General features: G+C 43.7%; 1 protein-coding gene across 1 annotated transcript in view; it reads left to right on the plus strand.

The window, feature by feature from the left end:
• Usp43 (ubiquitin specific peptidase 43) overlaps positions 1-15,504 on the plus strand; it is a 74,501-nt gene that overhangs the window by 16,621 nt on the left and 42,376 nt on the right. The window contains exons 2-4 of the mRNA XM_048797934.1: positions 2,140-2,314; positions 11,824-11,916; positions 13,475-13,610. Coding sequence (XP_048653891.1) covers positions 2,140-2,314; positions 11,824-11,916; positions 13,475-13,610 — 404 coding nt within the window. The remainder of the gene's footprint in view (positions 1-2,139; positions 2,315-11,823; positions 11,917-13,474; positions 13,611-15,504) is intronic.

The following is a 15,504-nucleotide window of genomic DNA, read 5'->3' on the forward strand; positions in this document are numbered from 1 at the left end:
TTTTTTTTTTTTTTTTTTTTTTACCACTGAGCTACATTGCCCAGCCCTTTTTATTTTTTGAGACAGGGTCTCACTGAGTTGTGTAAACCCTTGCTAAGCTAGATCTCCAACTTGGTGATCCTCCTGCCTCAGCCTCCTGAGTAGCTGAGACTATAAGGCATGCAGCATGATACCCAGATCCGGAGTCAATATTCTTGAATGGGGTCTTTGGTGTTTCCTGAAGTAGAAGCATAGTTCCTCAGGATGTTGAAGGCACCAAATGTGGCACCCGACTCTTTCCTCAGCCATTTTCTACTTCCCTATGTACTTCCTGTGTTTTAGTCAAACTGACCATAATAAAATATTGGGACGAATAAGAGTGACCTTGTCACTTATTTGTTCTAATAGTTTATTATGAAAAATTTCATACCATGGAAATGTTGGATTAATTATATGGTGAACGCTCACACCTACTACACAGAACCTGCAGTTTGTTTACTAAATCTACTTTATGACACATTCACCCATCTGCCCGTCTTTCTTTTCTAGCTTATTTTCTGATGCACTTTGAAGTGAACTGTGCACATCAGCACACTTTACCCCAGATAGTTCACATGTATTCCTTCCATCCTCAGCTTTCAAAAATCCTTCAACAGTCATCTCAGATTCCACCCAAGTCTTCCTCTGTCACTCACTGCCTGTTCTTCTAATCAATGTTTATTTTCTCTATGGGAGGATATCCCACAAGCACTGAAGAAGCACCAAAAATTATGCTCAGATACTCAAACAGTAAATAGGCATCTGCACAGTTTCCCTGTGACTTCCTGGTTTCGGGGGATGGGGGACGATTAGGAAAAAAGTCTAACAAGACTCCTTGAAGGGATCAATGATGAACAGTCGAGAAACACTCATCTAGGGCATGTTTTACGGTGGCCTTCTGGATGCTCTTGTAGTTTAATTTTATATCTTACTAATTAGCTTTGTGGTATGAGTGGCTTTGATTCTGGGATTGCCCTCAGGGACAGACCTTTCAAGGACGGTGATTTTTGCATAGCAGGGCTTTCATGAGTAATTGTGTCTCATGTTGTAGGGACTAATAATGCAAGGGGTTAAAAATAAATTTAGAGAAACTAGGAACTTGGAGTAATTTCTATTGGGAGTGGTAGGAGTCCAGAGGAAGTTGGTGGCATTGGGGCAGGCAGAAGCCCCCAAGATTGGATAGCGAGAAAATGACCCCCAAGGATATCGGATCCAAACATCTCCATCTTCTAAATCTTATTTTATATGGAATAGACTCTGCAGAGGTGTTTAAGTTAAGGATCTTGAGCTGGCGTGATTACCCTGGATTATTCAAGTGGACCTTTAAAGCAATATCAATTAGAAAAGAGGCAGCGATTAGAGACACACAGAGGGGAAGACAAAGCAGAGAGAGAGAGTCAAAAAATACCAGAGTGACGTGTCCATAAGCCAAGGAATTCTAGCAGCTGGCCATTGTTGGAAAAAAGCAAGGAGTGAATTCTCTTTGGAGTGTGTGGAGGGAGTCTGGCTCTGCCAACACCTTGATTTTGGCCCATTCATACTGATTTTGATGGTCTAGCCTTAAGAACTGTGAGAAAATAAATTTGTTGTTTACCAGTTTGCGATAATTTGTTACAGCAGCTACAGGAAACTAATACACAAGGGCGTCCAAAGATGCTCACAGAGAACGGATGATATATGTGGAGGGAAGGAAGCTGTGTATCAAATCTCAAAATGCAAAGCCTGCTTCCTCTGCAAAAGATGGAACCTGGCTTGCCGGAAAATGTGGATAGGCACATTTAGTAGGTGGGACAGGGAGAGATTTGGTGTGGATGTGTTTGAGCGATGGACGCCCACCCTGGTGAAATGTACAAGGGGCATCTAGTCAGCGAGGACCCAGCAGGACAGACGTAAAGAATGGGGCTGTCCATCCTGAGGGAGGAGTTGAGGTGGGCAGGTAGGAGTGAGCATTTGCCAAGGATCATGCTCCTGTCTTGCTCCTCTGGTACCTGCAGCGTGCTCTCTCAGGCCTTTGGGGAGCTCGAGGGGTTGGGAGAGCATTGAGTGATGCTAAAGGCAGCATCGAAGCCCAAGAGGCTCAGAAAGGGATGGTGTGGGCCCAGGATTGAGTGATGGTGTGAGCTCTGGGAGTGGTCATGAGACGGATGGTCCTGGATATGGCCTCTCATCTGAAGTCCTTTCTTTCTTTTCAGCTGCCACCTGAAGCCAGTCAACCCTCAGAGAACATCTTATCCTCATCCGACCAGCTTTCTCTAGGCCAAAGCTTTGTGCAAAGCCACTTTCAAGCACAATACAGGTAAGATCAGTCATGTATCATCCAAGGGCTCAGCATACTTGCTGGGAACTGCTGTCCCCTGGCCATTGGCCCTGAGATTACAAAGTAACAAAATCCTTAAAAAAAAAACCCTTTCTCTTTCCTATGATAACCCCCAATTAACCACTCACTCCTCCTGTTGTCTCTGACCTGTAGTATTCTTTTCCTCCTTCCCAGTTTCCAGGCCTTCTACCTCCCCTTGAAGGAGGGGTGATAGAGGGTGAATCTGCAGAGGATGAATGTGGAGGCCGGGCTATCACTAGTGAGCAATCACCCCAAAGCTGGGGAGAGGCTTCCTCTTTGCTCTTTATGGCCAGAGAGCCCAGCTGAACAAGTCGTTCTGAGTTCAAGAGTTCCCAGTGTTATGGAGAATATAAAAACAGATAAATTGCCGAGCCTTTGACTTCAAAAAGCATGTGTTGCTCCTGGGCATTTTTATAGGAAAGTACAGAGACTTGACAAAGGCAGAATCTCCAAGTATCACAGCATTTAGTGAAAGCACTTATTGCTGTGATAGGTCAGAGAGGAGGCCCCCACCCTGGGTTCTCAGGGGAGCATGCCTGTTGAGGGGTCTGAAGGGTGCATAGGATCCAGTGGGTGGGAGGGAGCAGATTCAACAAGAATGAGTCAGGCTGAAAGGTGAGGATCAGGATATAGGGGAAACCATCAGTGATCAGGATTTAGGGGAAACCATTAGTTACAGAAAACCTTTGGGTGAGACGCTTGCTTGTCTGTGAGTAAGCACACATGTGCATTTATTTATTTTTAAATAGCAATGCTTAAACTTTATTCTTAACTGATAAATAAAAGTGTGCCTATTAATGGGTGTACCATATCATGTTTTCATGTGTGAACACTGTGTAGTCTTTAAGTCACGTTAAACATATTTCCTCAAACATTTATCATTTCTTTATGGTGGAAACTTTTAAAATCCTTTCTTTTGGCTTTTTGAAATGTACAGATTTTTGTTATCTAAAGTCACCCTACTGTGCAATAGTACCCCAGAGATGTGGCTCCCTCTAAGTGGCCATTGAGCAACCTAATCAACCTTTCCCCATCTCTGCATCTTTCCTTCTCTCTCAGATTCTGGTGACTTCCTTTCCACTCTCAACTGCTACAAGATCAACTTTTTGAGAGAGAGAGAGAGAGAGAGAGAGAGAGAGAGAGAGAATATATAAATATATATATACACACATATAATATTTTATAATATATAATTTTATAATATATATATAAAATATCATGGGCTTATGCATGATATATAATTTAAATATTAATATAATATAATTTTAATATACACACACTTTTTTATTTTGGATACTGGGGATTGAACCCAGAAACACTCTACCACTGAGTTATATCCCCAGCCATTTTTATTTAATTTTATTTNGGATACTGGGATTGTAACCCAGAAACACTCTACCACTGAGTTATATCCCCAGCATTTTATTTAATTTATTTTTTTTAATTATGTATGAAGTGGATGCCTAGACTTCTGTTTTCTTTCTTTTCATTTTTTTTTTTTTTAGTTGTCAATGGACCTTTATTTTTATTTATATGCAGTGCTGAGAATCAAACCCAATGCCTCACACATGCTAGGCGAGTGCTTTACCACTGAGCCACAACCCCAGCCCTATTTCTTATTTTGAAACAGACTTGGTAACTTGCCCAGGCTGACCTGGAACTTGCAATCTTCCTGCCTCAGCCTTCCGAGTTGCTGGGATTACAGGCGTGTGCCACATCATTTGGCTTTTAACATATATTTATATGTAATAGTATTGGGCGAGGGTTGTGGCTCAGCGGTAGAGCGCTTGCCTCGCATGTGCAAGGCCCTGGGTTCGATCCTCAGCACCACATAAAAATAAATAAATAAAATAAAGGTATTATGTACAACTACAACTAAAAAATAATTTTTAAAAAGTAGTATTTATCAGATAGATAAAGTCTAAGAAATATATGTCATATAATACAGCATATGCTAGATTACATAATATAATCACATATTTATAATATATGGAATATATAAAATAATGTATTATTATGTGCTATTACATTTATATGATATGTTATTATTTTGCAGTGCTGGAATTGAACCAGGGCCTTATGCATGCTAGGCAAGTGCTCTACCATTAGCCCTTTTGGTGTAGTGTAAATATGCCCATATGTGTAAAACAGGCTTTTTCTGTTATCCTGTAAGACTCCAGGAGGTGAGTGCTGAGATCTGGGAGGTAGGGCTTTTTGCACAGAGTTGCAGTAAGTGGCAGAGCCAGCATCTATCCTGAGACTCCCTGAAGTGTGAGCCCTGCCTTCGCTCCCTTTGTGATTCTTCCTCTTCCGTTGCTTTTCCATCTCATCTCGATTGTTCATTGTGATCTCTACCGCACCTAAGCGGGGCTGCCTTGTCTTCTATTGTGGATACCAAAACCTTCCAACATTTTTTCCCTTCTGGAGGTTGCAATAAATCATTTCAAAGTGGAGCTTTGCCCAGCATTCTTCTGGATTGGCAGTCCCTGTCCTGTTGTTTTTCTTCTTTTAATTACTTTTCTTTAAACAAGGTGACACCCGCTCCGTCTTGTAGAATCTCCCAACCTGCAGTCATTGCCTTCCGTACTGTTGGGGGATTGCATTCTTTGTGTGTGATCAGGAGGAGGTCACTTAAATCTGCCTGCTTTAGGATTTAAATTATATTCTATAGTCAGTGATCAATAAGATATGATCACCCTCTTTGAGGGTGCTTGTGTATTTAGAAAGGCCAAAGAGTCAATAGAGCACTTTGCAAGCACCCGAGACTCATAGCATGTGAGAAGTTGAGGTTCTCTGCTGACCCAGAGAAGGAGGAGCTTGAAGAAACTGCCACAGAGTGCCAGGGGATGGGGAGAGGCGGTGGCATTCCATTCCTGCCCTGGGATGCTGAAATACTGGGTGACAAAAATCTCCTCTAAATGAGCCTGACTTTCATTGCTGGGCTTGAAGGAAGGCCAACTCCTTCCCTGAGAGGTGAGTGATCCTCCGGGAGCTATGCAGAGAGCAAACCTAGATTTTGTGCCTGCCGACCTTGAAAGCTCCTAGCCATGTCAGGGCATCCGTCTTATCCTCAGGTATCCAAAGCAGAGGTTGCCAGGAACAAAAAATAAAGAGACAGAAGGAAAAAACAGAATAGAGGAAGAGGAAGAAGACATCGAGGAGGGAAAGGGGGAGACTAAAGAGAGTCCGTATTAGAGAGTGGGGCGGTGTCTGGTTCCTTGCTGTCCTTGTGCCATAAATTAACCTGGTTATTTTTTCACTTTGTTTTCTCTATGCATCTCCCCTCATCTTTATGTATGCACTTTTTTTTCCTTTCTTTTAAATGTTCAAGTGCTTGCTACTGTGCTTAGCCTAGTGGTTACCATGAGGAACGTAACTCCTTGCCCATGAGAGAGACATAGTAACCCAATACACACACACACATATATATAAATATATATATACATACACATATATATGTATATATATACACATAACACACATATATATGCATGCACACATATGTGTGCATTGTATGTATACACATATATACATATGTATACATATATGTATATATATTTGTGTGTGTGTTTGACTTCCTGTATCCACAGCTTCTGTATTTGCATAGTCCACCAACTGAGGGTAAAGATACTAGAAAACAATCACTTCTAGCCAAGTTTTGGTGCATGCCTGTCATCTCAGCTATTTGGGAGGCTGAGGCTAGAGGATCACAAATTTGAGGTCAGTCTGGGCAACTTAGCAAGACCCTGTCTCAAAGTAAAATAAATAAATAAATAAAAGGGCCTGGAAACTTTTGTTAATCCTTACCAAAAAAAAAATGGCAGGGGGTGTTGGGGATGCAGCTCAGTGGTAAAGTGCCCCTGGGTTCAATCACTAGTACCGAGAAAAAATTGCATCTGTATTGAACATATACAGATTTTTCTTGTCACTATTTCCCAATCAATATGGTAGGACAATCCTTTATGTAGCATTTACATTGTATTAGGTGTGATAAACCATCTAGAGGTGGTTTAGAGTCTGTGGGAGGATGTGTAGGTTCTGTGCAAATATTATTCCCTCTTATGTTAGGGACAGGGACATGCACAGAATTTGTTATCTGCAGTGGGGTCCTGGGATCAATCCTGAGGATATGTGGAACAGCTCTTCCAATTCTCTAGATATTTCATTTGTGCCCTACTATGTGCCTGGTTCTGTGGAAGGTGCTGTGAACAATACCCAGCCCCTGTTCCCATGGAACTCACATTTTGCTGGGGGCACATGAGACAATACACAAGTCAACCAACAATCTGAGCTGGGGCTCAGAGAATGATAGGGAGCAACCTGGGAGGTGGGGAGCCAGCCAGCACAGATAGGTGATCATCAAAGCTTGTTTTCAGAGGAACATTTGAGCCAAGCATCGGGTAAAAGGAGTTCACCATTCAAGTAACTGGGGATGGCATTCCAGACAGAGGCAAAGGCCAAGGGGCTGATCTCGGCAAGTTCAAGAGATAGAAAGGCTAATGTGACTTCCAGGAGGTGAGAGAGCAGGAGACAGGGCCAGGGATGTGGGCAAGGGCCTGGTAAGGCAGGTTTTTTAGTCCATGTGTGAGTTTCAGTCAGAAGGACACGGGAAGCCAGGTGTGGTGGTGCATATCTGTAATCCCAGCTCCTTAGGAGGCTGAGGCAGGAGGATCCCACATTTGAGGCTAGCCTCAGTAACTTAGTGAGATGTTCAGCAGCTTAGAGAGAGACCTGCTCTAAAAACAAAAAATAAAAGGGGTTGGGGATGTAACTCAGTGATAGAGCACCCCTGGGTTCAGTCCTCAGTACCCCACAGGCCATGTGCAGAGGTTAGAGCAGGGTGTGCTCTAGCTCATCATTTTAGGAGATGACTTGGTTGTCATAGCAGTGGAGGGAGGTGACAGTGGAAGTGGAATTTGATGTTGCTCCATAGTCGTCACAGTGGGGGGATGACAGTGCCTGGAACCATGAAGGTAGCATGGAGATGGAGGGAAATGGCTGGATTTGGGGTATGTTTTGGACATTGTCACCAAGGCTTGCTAGTGGGCTCAGGGCTGGAGCTGAAGGGACTGAGGGAAAGATGATATTGTAGGGTGACTCCAGGGCTTTTTTGGACTCTTACCTGGTGAGCGCTGAGGAGGGTGTCTTCCAGTACATGTCTCCAGTGCCCGCCTTGGTGTGGGTGAGTCGGGAGATCCCTGAGCAAGGGACATTGAGCTGATCAGATATTAAGGACTAGCGCTGTCTTCAGTAGAGTCCTCCCCTATAGGATGATGAGTAAGACGTCAGGCGTTGATGCTAAAAATGGACTGGTGACCGCTAAAAATACTTGCTTTGTGCCTGAGCATCTATAGTAAAGTGTCATTAGAAACCCCATCCAGGTGAGGGCTTTCAGGGTGCGGGAAAATGACTTTCTGCAGCAGTGGGGTGGGGACAGCTGGTGGCCTGGGAGGGTTGGCACTTGCTGTCCCTTGTCTGTTTCCATGCAGAAGGGCATGCATGGATGGTATCAACCTTCCTTATGGAATTGCGTGAAATTGGGAATGGATATGAAACTATGGAGTGATTCACAGGCCTCTGCACACTGAGGTTCTCCCTCTTCCATTTCCCATTAATTTTTTTTTTTTTTTAATGTATTGGGGCTCTCTTCCAGGCCTCATGTATGCTAGGCAAACACTCTACCACTGAGCTACACCCCCAGCCCTCTGAAGCCTTTTTTTTTTTTTTTAACCTTTTTTAAAAAGATATTTTATTTTTTAGTTGTATTTGGACACAACACCCTTATTTCACTTATTTATTTTTATGTGGTGCTGAGGATCGAACCCAGGGTCTCACACGTGTGAGGCAAGTGCTCTACCATTGAGCCACAACCCCAGCCTCCTCTGAAGCCCTTTTTAAGGGTCTTTTTTTTTTGAGCTGAAGGAGAGAAGAGGGAATAGTATTAGGTGCTGGAGATTATGGGTTTTAGGAAAAATGTTGTTGTGATGTTGGAGTTTTGGCTTGAGCAGAGATTGTGTGTGTGTGTGTGTGTGTGTGTGTGTATGTTTGTGTCTTCCAAATTCTTCTTGTCATTCCTAGACTTGATTTCCAGAAAGTCTAATCTGTTGTTCCCATTTCAGACATTTCCTTTTAGGCAGAGTATATTTTTAATTTAATTAATTGATTTTTGGCACTGGGGATTGAACCCAGGGTTGCTTGCCCACTGAGCTACTTCCCAGCCCTTTGTACTCACTAACTGGCTGGAGCTGGCCTGAAACTTGCCATCCTCCTGCCTGAGTCTCTCGTAACTGGGATTACAGGTATGTATCACCCTGCCCAACGAGGCAGAGTATGTTTTTGAAACAATTTGACAAGGACAATGAATATCATAGGGAATTGGGTTCCTGAACATGGAAAGGCAGTGTGGTGGTTTTCTGTCCCTTTCTTTTAAGAGAGCCCAGGGTCTAACAGGACAGGATAGCAAGTGCTCTGGATAGGGAGGGTGAAAGGATCTCTCAGGCCACATTTGGGGTATTACAACAGCCTGTTCCCATAGCCAGAGCTTTCTGTAAGAGTGAAGTGGCCTTATGTCGAATCTATTGGTTACATTTCCTATCCTCATTTCTCAACTTTGGTGGAACGGGTGTATTTCCTATTCTTTCTATAGTTTATTTTGAAAAACAATATCATATTTTCAATAATCCACTTTAACATTGAAGCGACATCCCCAGGTTAGTCTAGGGCATTGGGTTAACATGTGTGGGGTCCTGGGTCCTATCTCCAGCACTACAGGATGAATGAACGCATGAATAAAATAATATTAGCCCATTCTGAGTTTTCTGCAAACTACACATCTCCTACTCCCGATACACATTTGGGGCTGAATGTAAAGGTCATATCCCTGGCCTGGTTTAATATGATGTAACTCTAAGGAGAAAAAAAAAATGCAGCCCAGTTTAGTTGAAATAGGCTGAAAAAAAATGAAGAAGTCAACAACAACAACAACAAAAAATACTCTCTTTGTTTGCATAAATGTGAAATGGAGATTTGGAAATTCCCCAAAGACAAAAGTACATCCTTCAGGACAATTTTATACCTCTGTAGGTAATAAGAGAAGGGGGAGGGGAACTGGGAGGGAAAGGGCAGCTACAGAGGAGACCCCCAGGATTGCCAAGTCCTGGCTGTGGTTTTTATGCTGCTTTTACCAAAACACTACCATGGTTCTCCAAGGGGAAATTTGCCAGAGTCAGTGAGTAGGGATATTAGATCAAACACAAAACAGTGGGGGCCAGGGAGGTAGCTCAGTGGTCAAGTGCTTGCCTAGCACGTACAAGGTCCTGAGTTCAAGCCCCTAGAACTAGAAAACAAAACAAAACCAAAAAAAAGCAAAACACTCACCAAAAAATCCTCATGATACAACCAAAATATTTCCCAAACCACTGGGAGTCCATTTCCTAAAATCACTTGTTGACCTTCTGATAACTTGTGTTCATTCTGTTAAGTGACATCGGAAAGATTCACCTCTCCATGAGCAGAGGCCTCAGGTTCTCCTTGGGTGACAACCCCAGGTTTGCATTCTTGCTTGCCTCTGGGTTTTCCTGTTTTTGTCTGCTCAGCGGAAAACCAATTGAGCAGGACAAGCACTTTCCAAAGGGACTCAGGAAGCCTGGTCCTGATAACCTGCTCCAGCTTACCTGCTGACTTAACCCAGGCCAGGTTGTCCAAAGCAAAGAGCGCAGAGCCAGGCTACCGGGAGGGAGGGGGATGGAGGGCATTGTTCTGTATCCCCAACGAAGTTCATGCAGATTTTAGGATGAGGAACAGAGTGTGCGGAAACTCCTCATACCTTGGAATAATATGGTGAATTATACAGTCAGGGAAATCAAATTCGTGCACCTAAGTGGAATATAAAATTGTGCTTCACTTTTCAGTGGTTCAGAAGTAAGGAAGTGTTAAAGGTAGAGTTGAAAGACTATAAATATATAAATATCTACTCTGAAGTAAGCAATTCCTTACTCATTTATACTCAAGAATTCAGGAATGATGAGGCACACAGAAACTGAGCCTCACTTTGGTACTTCAGAGTGGTGTGTCCTTCGACAGCTACTTAACCTCTCTGTGCTTCAGTTTTCTCTTCTGTAAAATGGGTGAAATGCTGACTGTTTATGGGAAATACGTGGGGTAATATGTGCTTGATTCTTAGAGGGATGCCCAGTTCCTAGTAAATGTAATTTCAATGTAAACTTTTACAATTTGCCGCTATTTCCTGAGCTTTATTGCTTCTTGCTCTGTACAATAACGAAGGCAGAATACATCAATGGCCATTCCAGGTGAGCATTAGAGTCATTTAGGGAACTTTTAAAATTCTGATGTCTGGGTCCCCTCCCCATCTGCTTTGAAATAGAACCTCTGTGGGGTAGGGCCTGGGCATCCAAATATTTAAAAAGTTGCCCATATAATTCTGGGACCCAGGAAGGTGAGACCCAGGGGGAAAGATGGTCCTGAGAGCCCTTCAGTTTGAAAACTGTCATGCTGTTACTATCCAGAGGGACTATAGGGCCCGTCCCCATGTTTAATGCACTAACATGTGGTTAAACTTTCTCCTTTCTTTTTTATTGGGGTAAAAGTCCTTTGCTATAAAAATAAACCATTTTACTTTTCTTTTAAAGTGATGTTAAACATGTACCATTCGGTGGCCTTACATTACATTCACCGTGCAACTACTACTTCTGTGTAGTTCCTAAGCATTTTTATCACCCCGAAAAAAAAGCTCTGGGACCCAGTTAGCAGCCAAGCTCCATTTTCCCTTCTGCAGCCCCTGATGACCAGCAATTTGCTTTCTGTCTCTGTGGCTTAACCTGATCTGGATATTTCATATAAATGGAATCATACATAATGTGGCCTTTTGCATCTGAGATTTTTTTTGTGTGTGTGTGTGTTACCAGGGATTGAACTCAGGGGCACTGCACCACTGAGCCACATCCCCAGCCCTATTTTGTATTTTATTTAGACACAGAGTCTCACTGAGTTGCTTACCACCTGGCTTTTGCTGAGACTGGTTTTGAACTCACGATTCTGCTGTCTCAGCCTCCTGAGCCGCTGGGGTTACAGGCATGTGCCACCGCACCTGGCTGCATCTGGGATCTTTCTGAGCACTTAGCATCATATTCTCAAGGCTCACCCACGTCGTATCAGGACTGACTCCTTTTTATGGCTGAGTGATATTTCACGGTGTGCTTACACTACATTCTGCTTGCCCACTTATCTGTTGATGGACAGTTGTGTTATTTCTACCTCTTGGCTCTTGAGGGCAGCAGGACCATTAGGAACATTTGTGTACAAGGATCCGTTGAAACACCTGTTTCCAGTTCTTCCAGAGTGGAATTGCTGGGAGTAGAGGGGCAACGGGAATTTTATGTTGAACTTTTCAAGGGGCCACCAAACTGTCCACGCGTTTACACTTGGCTCTCTGTTCTTTGTCCTCACAGATCTTCCTTGACCTGCCCCCACTGCCTGAAACAGAGCAACACCTTTGATCCTTTCCTGTGTGTGTCCCTTCCCATCCCCTTGCGCCAGACGAGGTATGTGAGATGTGAGTCCCATCCCCTTGCGCCAGACAAGGTTACAGTTGGCTCTGTGCCTTTGACTTCCCTCTTGGCTCATTGAACCTTTTGGCCTTGTGTCCGCCATGTTTTTTTTTTTTTTTCCCTTTTGCTTCCAAAAAAAACTCAGTTTCTCTAGAAGCGAGTCTTGTAGCCACGTGGCCATCAGTTATTGAATGTGACAAAGTTACATCCCTTCCTTAGCAGAGGAGGGAATAATGAACACCATAACGCTGTGTGTGTGGGCACCAGGCCTGTGTCCCATTGAGAAGCTGGCGAGGGCCCCTGGTCAGACAGGAACAGATCAGAGCGAATCAGTCACTATGGATTCCCTCTGTTTTTGTTTTCAAAGTGTTTTTTCTTCTTTGTGAAGTTGTAGGGAAATGATTTCTTAAAGGAGCAAAGAAAGAGGAAGAGGGGAGATGAGGTAAAGGGAAGTAGGGGCTGGGATGGAGAAAGGCTTCAGGGCTCTGCAGCCTGCTATACAGAAGGCCGCCCCAGCAGTGGCCAGGAAGTCACCTGGCTCATATCAGTGTCATGGAATATTCGTGAGCTTGTAGGTAGGGAGCCACTGAGATGGACACATTTCTTCATTGTGTTCCCCACCTCCTTAAGTACCATTTCTCCTACCCTTTACCTGTTGACACTTCTGCATCTGTAGGATGTAGCTGCAGACACACCTTCATAAATCTTTCCCAGGTTAACCTCTGTTTCTGCTCTGATATCCTGTGCTGTCTGTCACAAATGTAACTATTGACTTATGCTGTATCATGACTTATGCTACCATTAGACAGGGCCCTAAGACTTCTGGCCTGATGCAGCAGAGCCCAGGGCTGAGACTGTGGCCTCTGAGGCTGCCCAGGTTCAAGGCTAAGCCCTACTAACTAGCTATGGGACTTGGGCGATTATTACAGAATAGGGTAGGATAGGAGAAACAGTAGTCAGGAAAGTGGCCCTTGGTAAATCAGCAGAGGGAGTGGGAAGTAGAAGCAGATATTTCCCAGGGTAAATTTTATTAATAAAGGAGAGCATCAGCCAGGTGCTGTGGTGCACACCCGTAATCCCAGTGACTCTGGAGGTTGAGGCAGGAGGATCACAAGTTTGAGGCCAGCCCCAGCACCTTAGGGAGACCCTCAGTGACTTAGCAAAAATCCTGTCTCAAAATAAAAAGCGAGGACTGGGGATGTACCACAGTAAGCACTGTGGGTTTGATCCCTAGTACCAGGAAAAAAAAAAAATGAAAAGGAGAGAATCATTAATAGGGTTGATTTGTACTAGAAGCAGCTTGGTTGCTTTACAAACTTTACAATTTATTTTTGCTTCATTTTATTTATTAACAGAGTCTTGAGGTCAGAGGTCTGTGAAGTGTTTCTCCATCCCAAACTGTTTCATTTTTAACTCTTTGAAAAAGCAGTTTAAGGAGATTTGGCTCTCCACTGCCACCTGGTGGCAATATACCTAAAGTGCAGGGACCCAACAAGGAACCGGACTGTGCTCTGCCAGTTCTTTAACCACGTGGCTCATTCCTATTTTCCAGGTTCTTGAGCGTCACCTTGGTCTTCCTCTGTAAGAGCCAGCGGTTCCTGCGGGTTGGCCTGGCTGTGCCGATCCTCAGCACAGTGGCCTCCCTGAGGAAGATGGTTGCGGAGGAAGGAGGCGTCCCTGCAGATGAGGTGTGATGGAATTGCATGGGGGCCTGGTCACTGGATGACAGAATGCTGACCTGGCCAGCTGCCTAGGCTAATTTGTGGTTCCCAGGTGACTCCAGCATGACTCATGGGTTTCTTGTCTGATGAGTAGTTCCTGGTGTCTGAGGTTACCCAGCCTTGACTTTCTCCACGTCACGCAGGATGATCTCAGAAGGATGCTTTGCCTTCCGAGAAGGCGATGGGACTGGGATGGGGATAGTTCTGACGGTAGTTAACCTCAGTCACGTTTACCAAGTGCCGGGCACAATTCTGTGAATTTTATGTTCATTTCTATTCATAGCCGATTTGATCACGACCCCTCTTATAAAGTGGCTATTACAAAAGTATCCTCATTGTGATAGCAAGGGAAGAAAGTAATGAGAGGTTGAGTGACTTGCCCATGGTCACACAGCCAGGAAGTGGCTGAACCAGGATTTGAACACAGGTATTTTGTTTCTAGAGCCTGAGCTTCTCTTCTGTATTTTTACTCCTGAGAATATAAACCAGGGTGCTGAAGGGACAGTAAATGAAACAACTGGGAGAGATGAGGATGTGTGACATGAGAGAGGAGATCGGGAAAGGAGGATGGCTCTCTTTTGTTGTTTAAGGAGTCCTGGTAAAGGACCGAATTCACTCTGGCTGGAGGGGTCCCTGTGACACAGTGGGGTTAGAGGTGACAAGCAGTGTGGCCGAATGGGAAGGGCTCAGTGGGGTTCAGCCATACTTAGGCCCCTTGACTTTGGACCATGTAAGTGATTGGTCATCCCTCTCCTTCTTTAGCTGTAAATTGAACTTTTTTTTTTTTTTTTTTTTTTTACTTCTCTATCTACCTCATAGAATTTTTGCTAAATTAAAAAATATTTTTTTAACTTTTTTGTTAAGGTATGCATATTTGTGATACAGTGCACAGACCTTAAAGTTGTGGTTTGTTGAGCTTTACTTACGTGCACACCCATATAGCCACTGAGCCTTTCTACCATCCCTGCATCTCCTTCCTGCCCCCATCTCAACAGTCTCTCTGATCTCAACCACTCTGTATTTTTTTGGAGGTGTTGCTAGGGATTGAACTCAGGGCCACTTGACCACTGAGCCACATCCCAGCCCTATTTTGTACTTTATTTAGAGACAGGGTCTCATGGAGTTGCCTAGTGTCTAGTTTCTGCTGAGGCTGGCTTTGAACTCTCCATCCTCCTGCCTCAGCCTCCTGAATCACTGAGATTACAGGCATGTGCCACGGTGCCCAGCTATAGTGTTTTTTTTTTTTTTAAGGAGGATTTTAAATAGGGGGAAAATATGTATCTTGCTTTGTAAACTCTAAAATACTCTAGGAGACCTATTGTGCACATGTGTGTCGGGGGAAGGGGGCTGGGGGTGGTGGTGAGGGAAATTTCGGGGAAAAATGGAAGTCCTAAAAGATCAAAATTCTGGAGAGGTAGAGTTTGAATAATAGAAGAAGGATGGTCAGAAATATGAGAGGTGTGATATATTGGTTCAAGGAGATAGAAAAAACTGGGGATGCTAGTATAGGGATTTCTTTTATTTTTTCACCCTGCTGTAGCATGGAGCTAAAACCCCAGCTCTCAAATTAAAAAATTAAAATTTTGAGACAGGATCTTGCTAAGTTGCTGAGGCTGGCCTCAAATTTCTGATCCTCCTGCTGCAGTGTCCCTAGTCACTGGGATTATAGGCACGCACTGCCACACACGGCATATAGGACCTTTTTTGACTGGAACTTGAAATCTATTTTGATGTTTTGTTAGCAGTTTTTTCCACATTTTTTTTTTAAGCTGTCATTGCAGATACATTTAAAAGTATTTCCACCATCTTATTTTATGATTTCCGTTCGCCCTGCTTTTCCTGTTTTTTTTTTTTTTTTTTT

The sequence above is a fragment of the Marmota marmota genome, unplaced genomic scaffold (genome assembly GCF_001458135.2).
Source record: "Marmota marmota marmota unplaced genomic scaffold, marMar, whole genome shotgun sequence".
Classification (NCBI taxonomy): domain Eukaryota; kingdom Metazoa; phylum Chordata; class Mammalia; order Rodentia; family Sciuridae; genus Marmota; species Marmota marmota.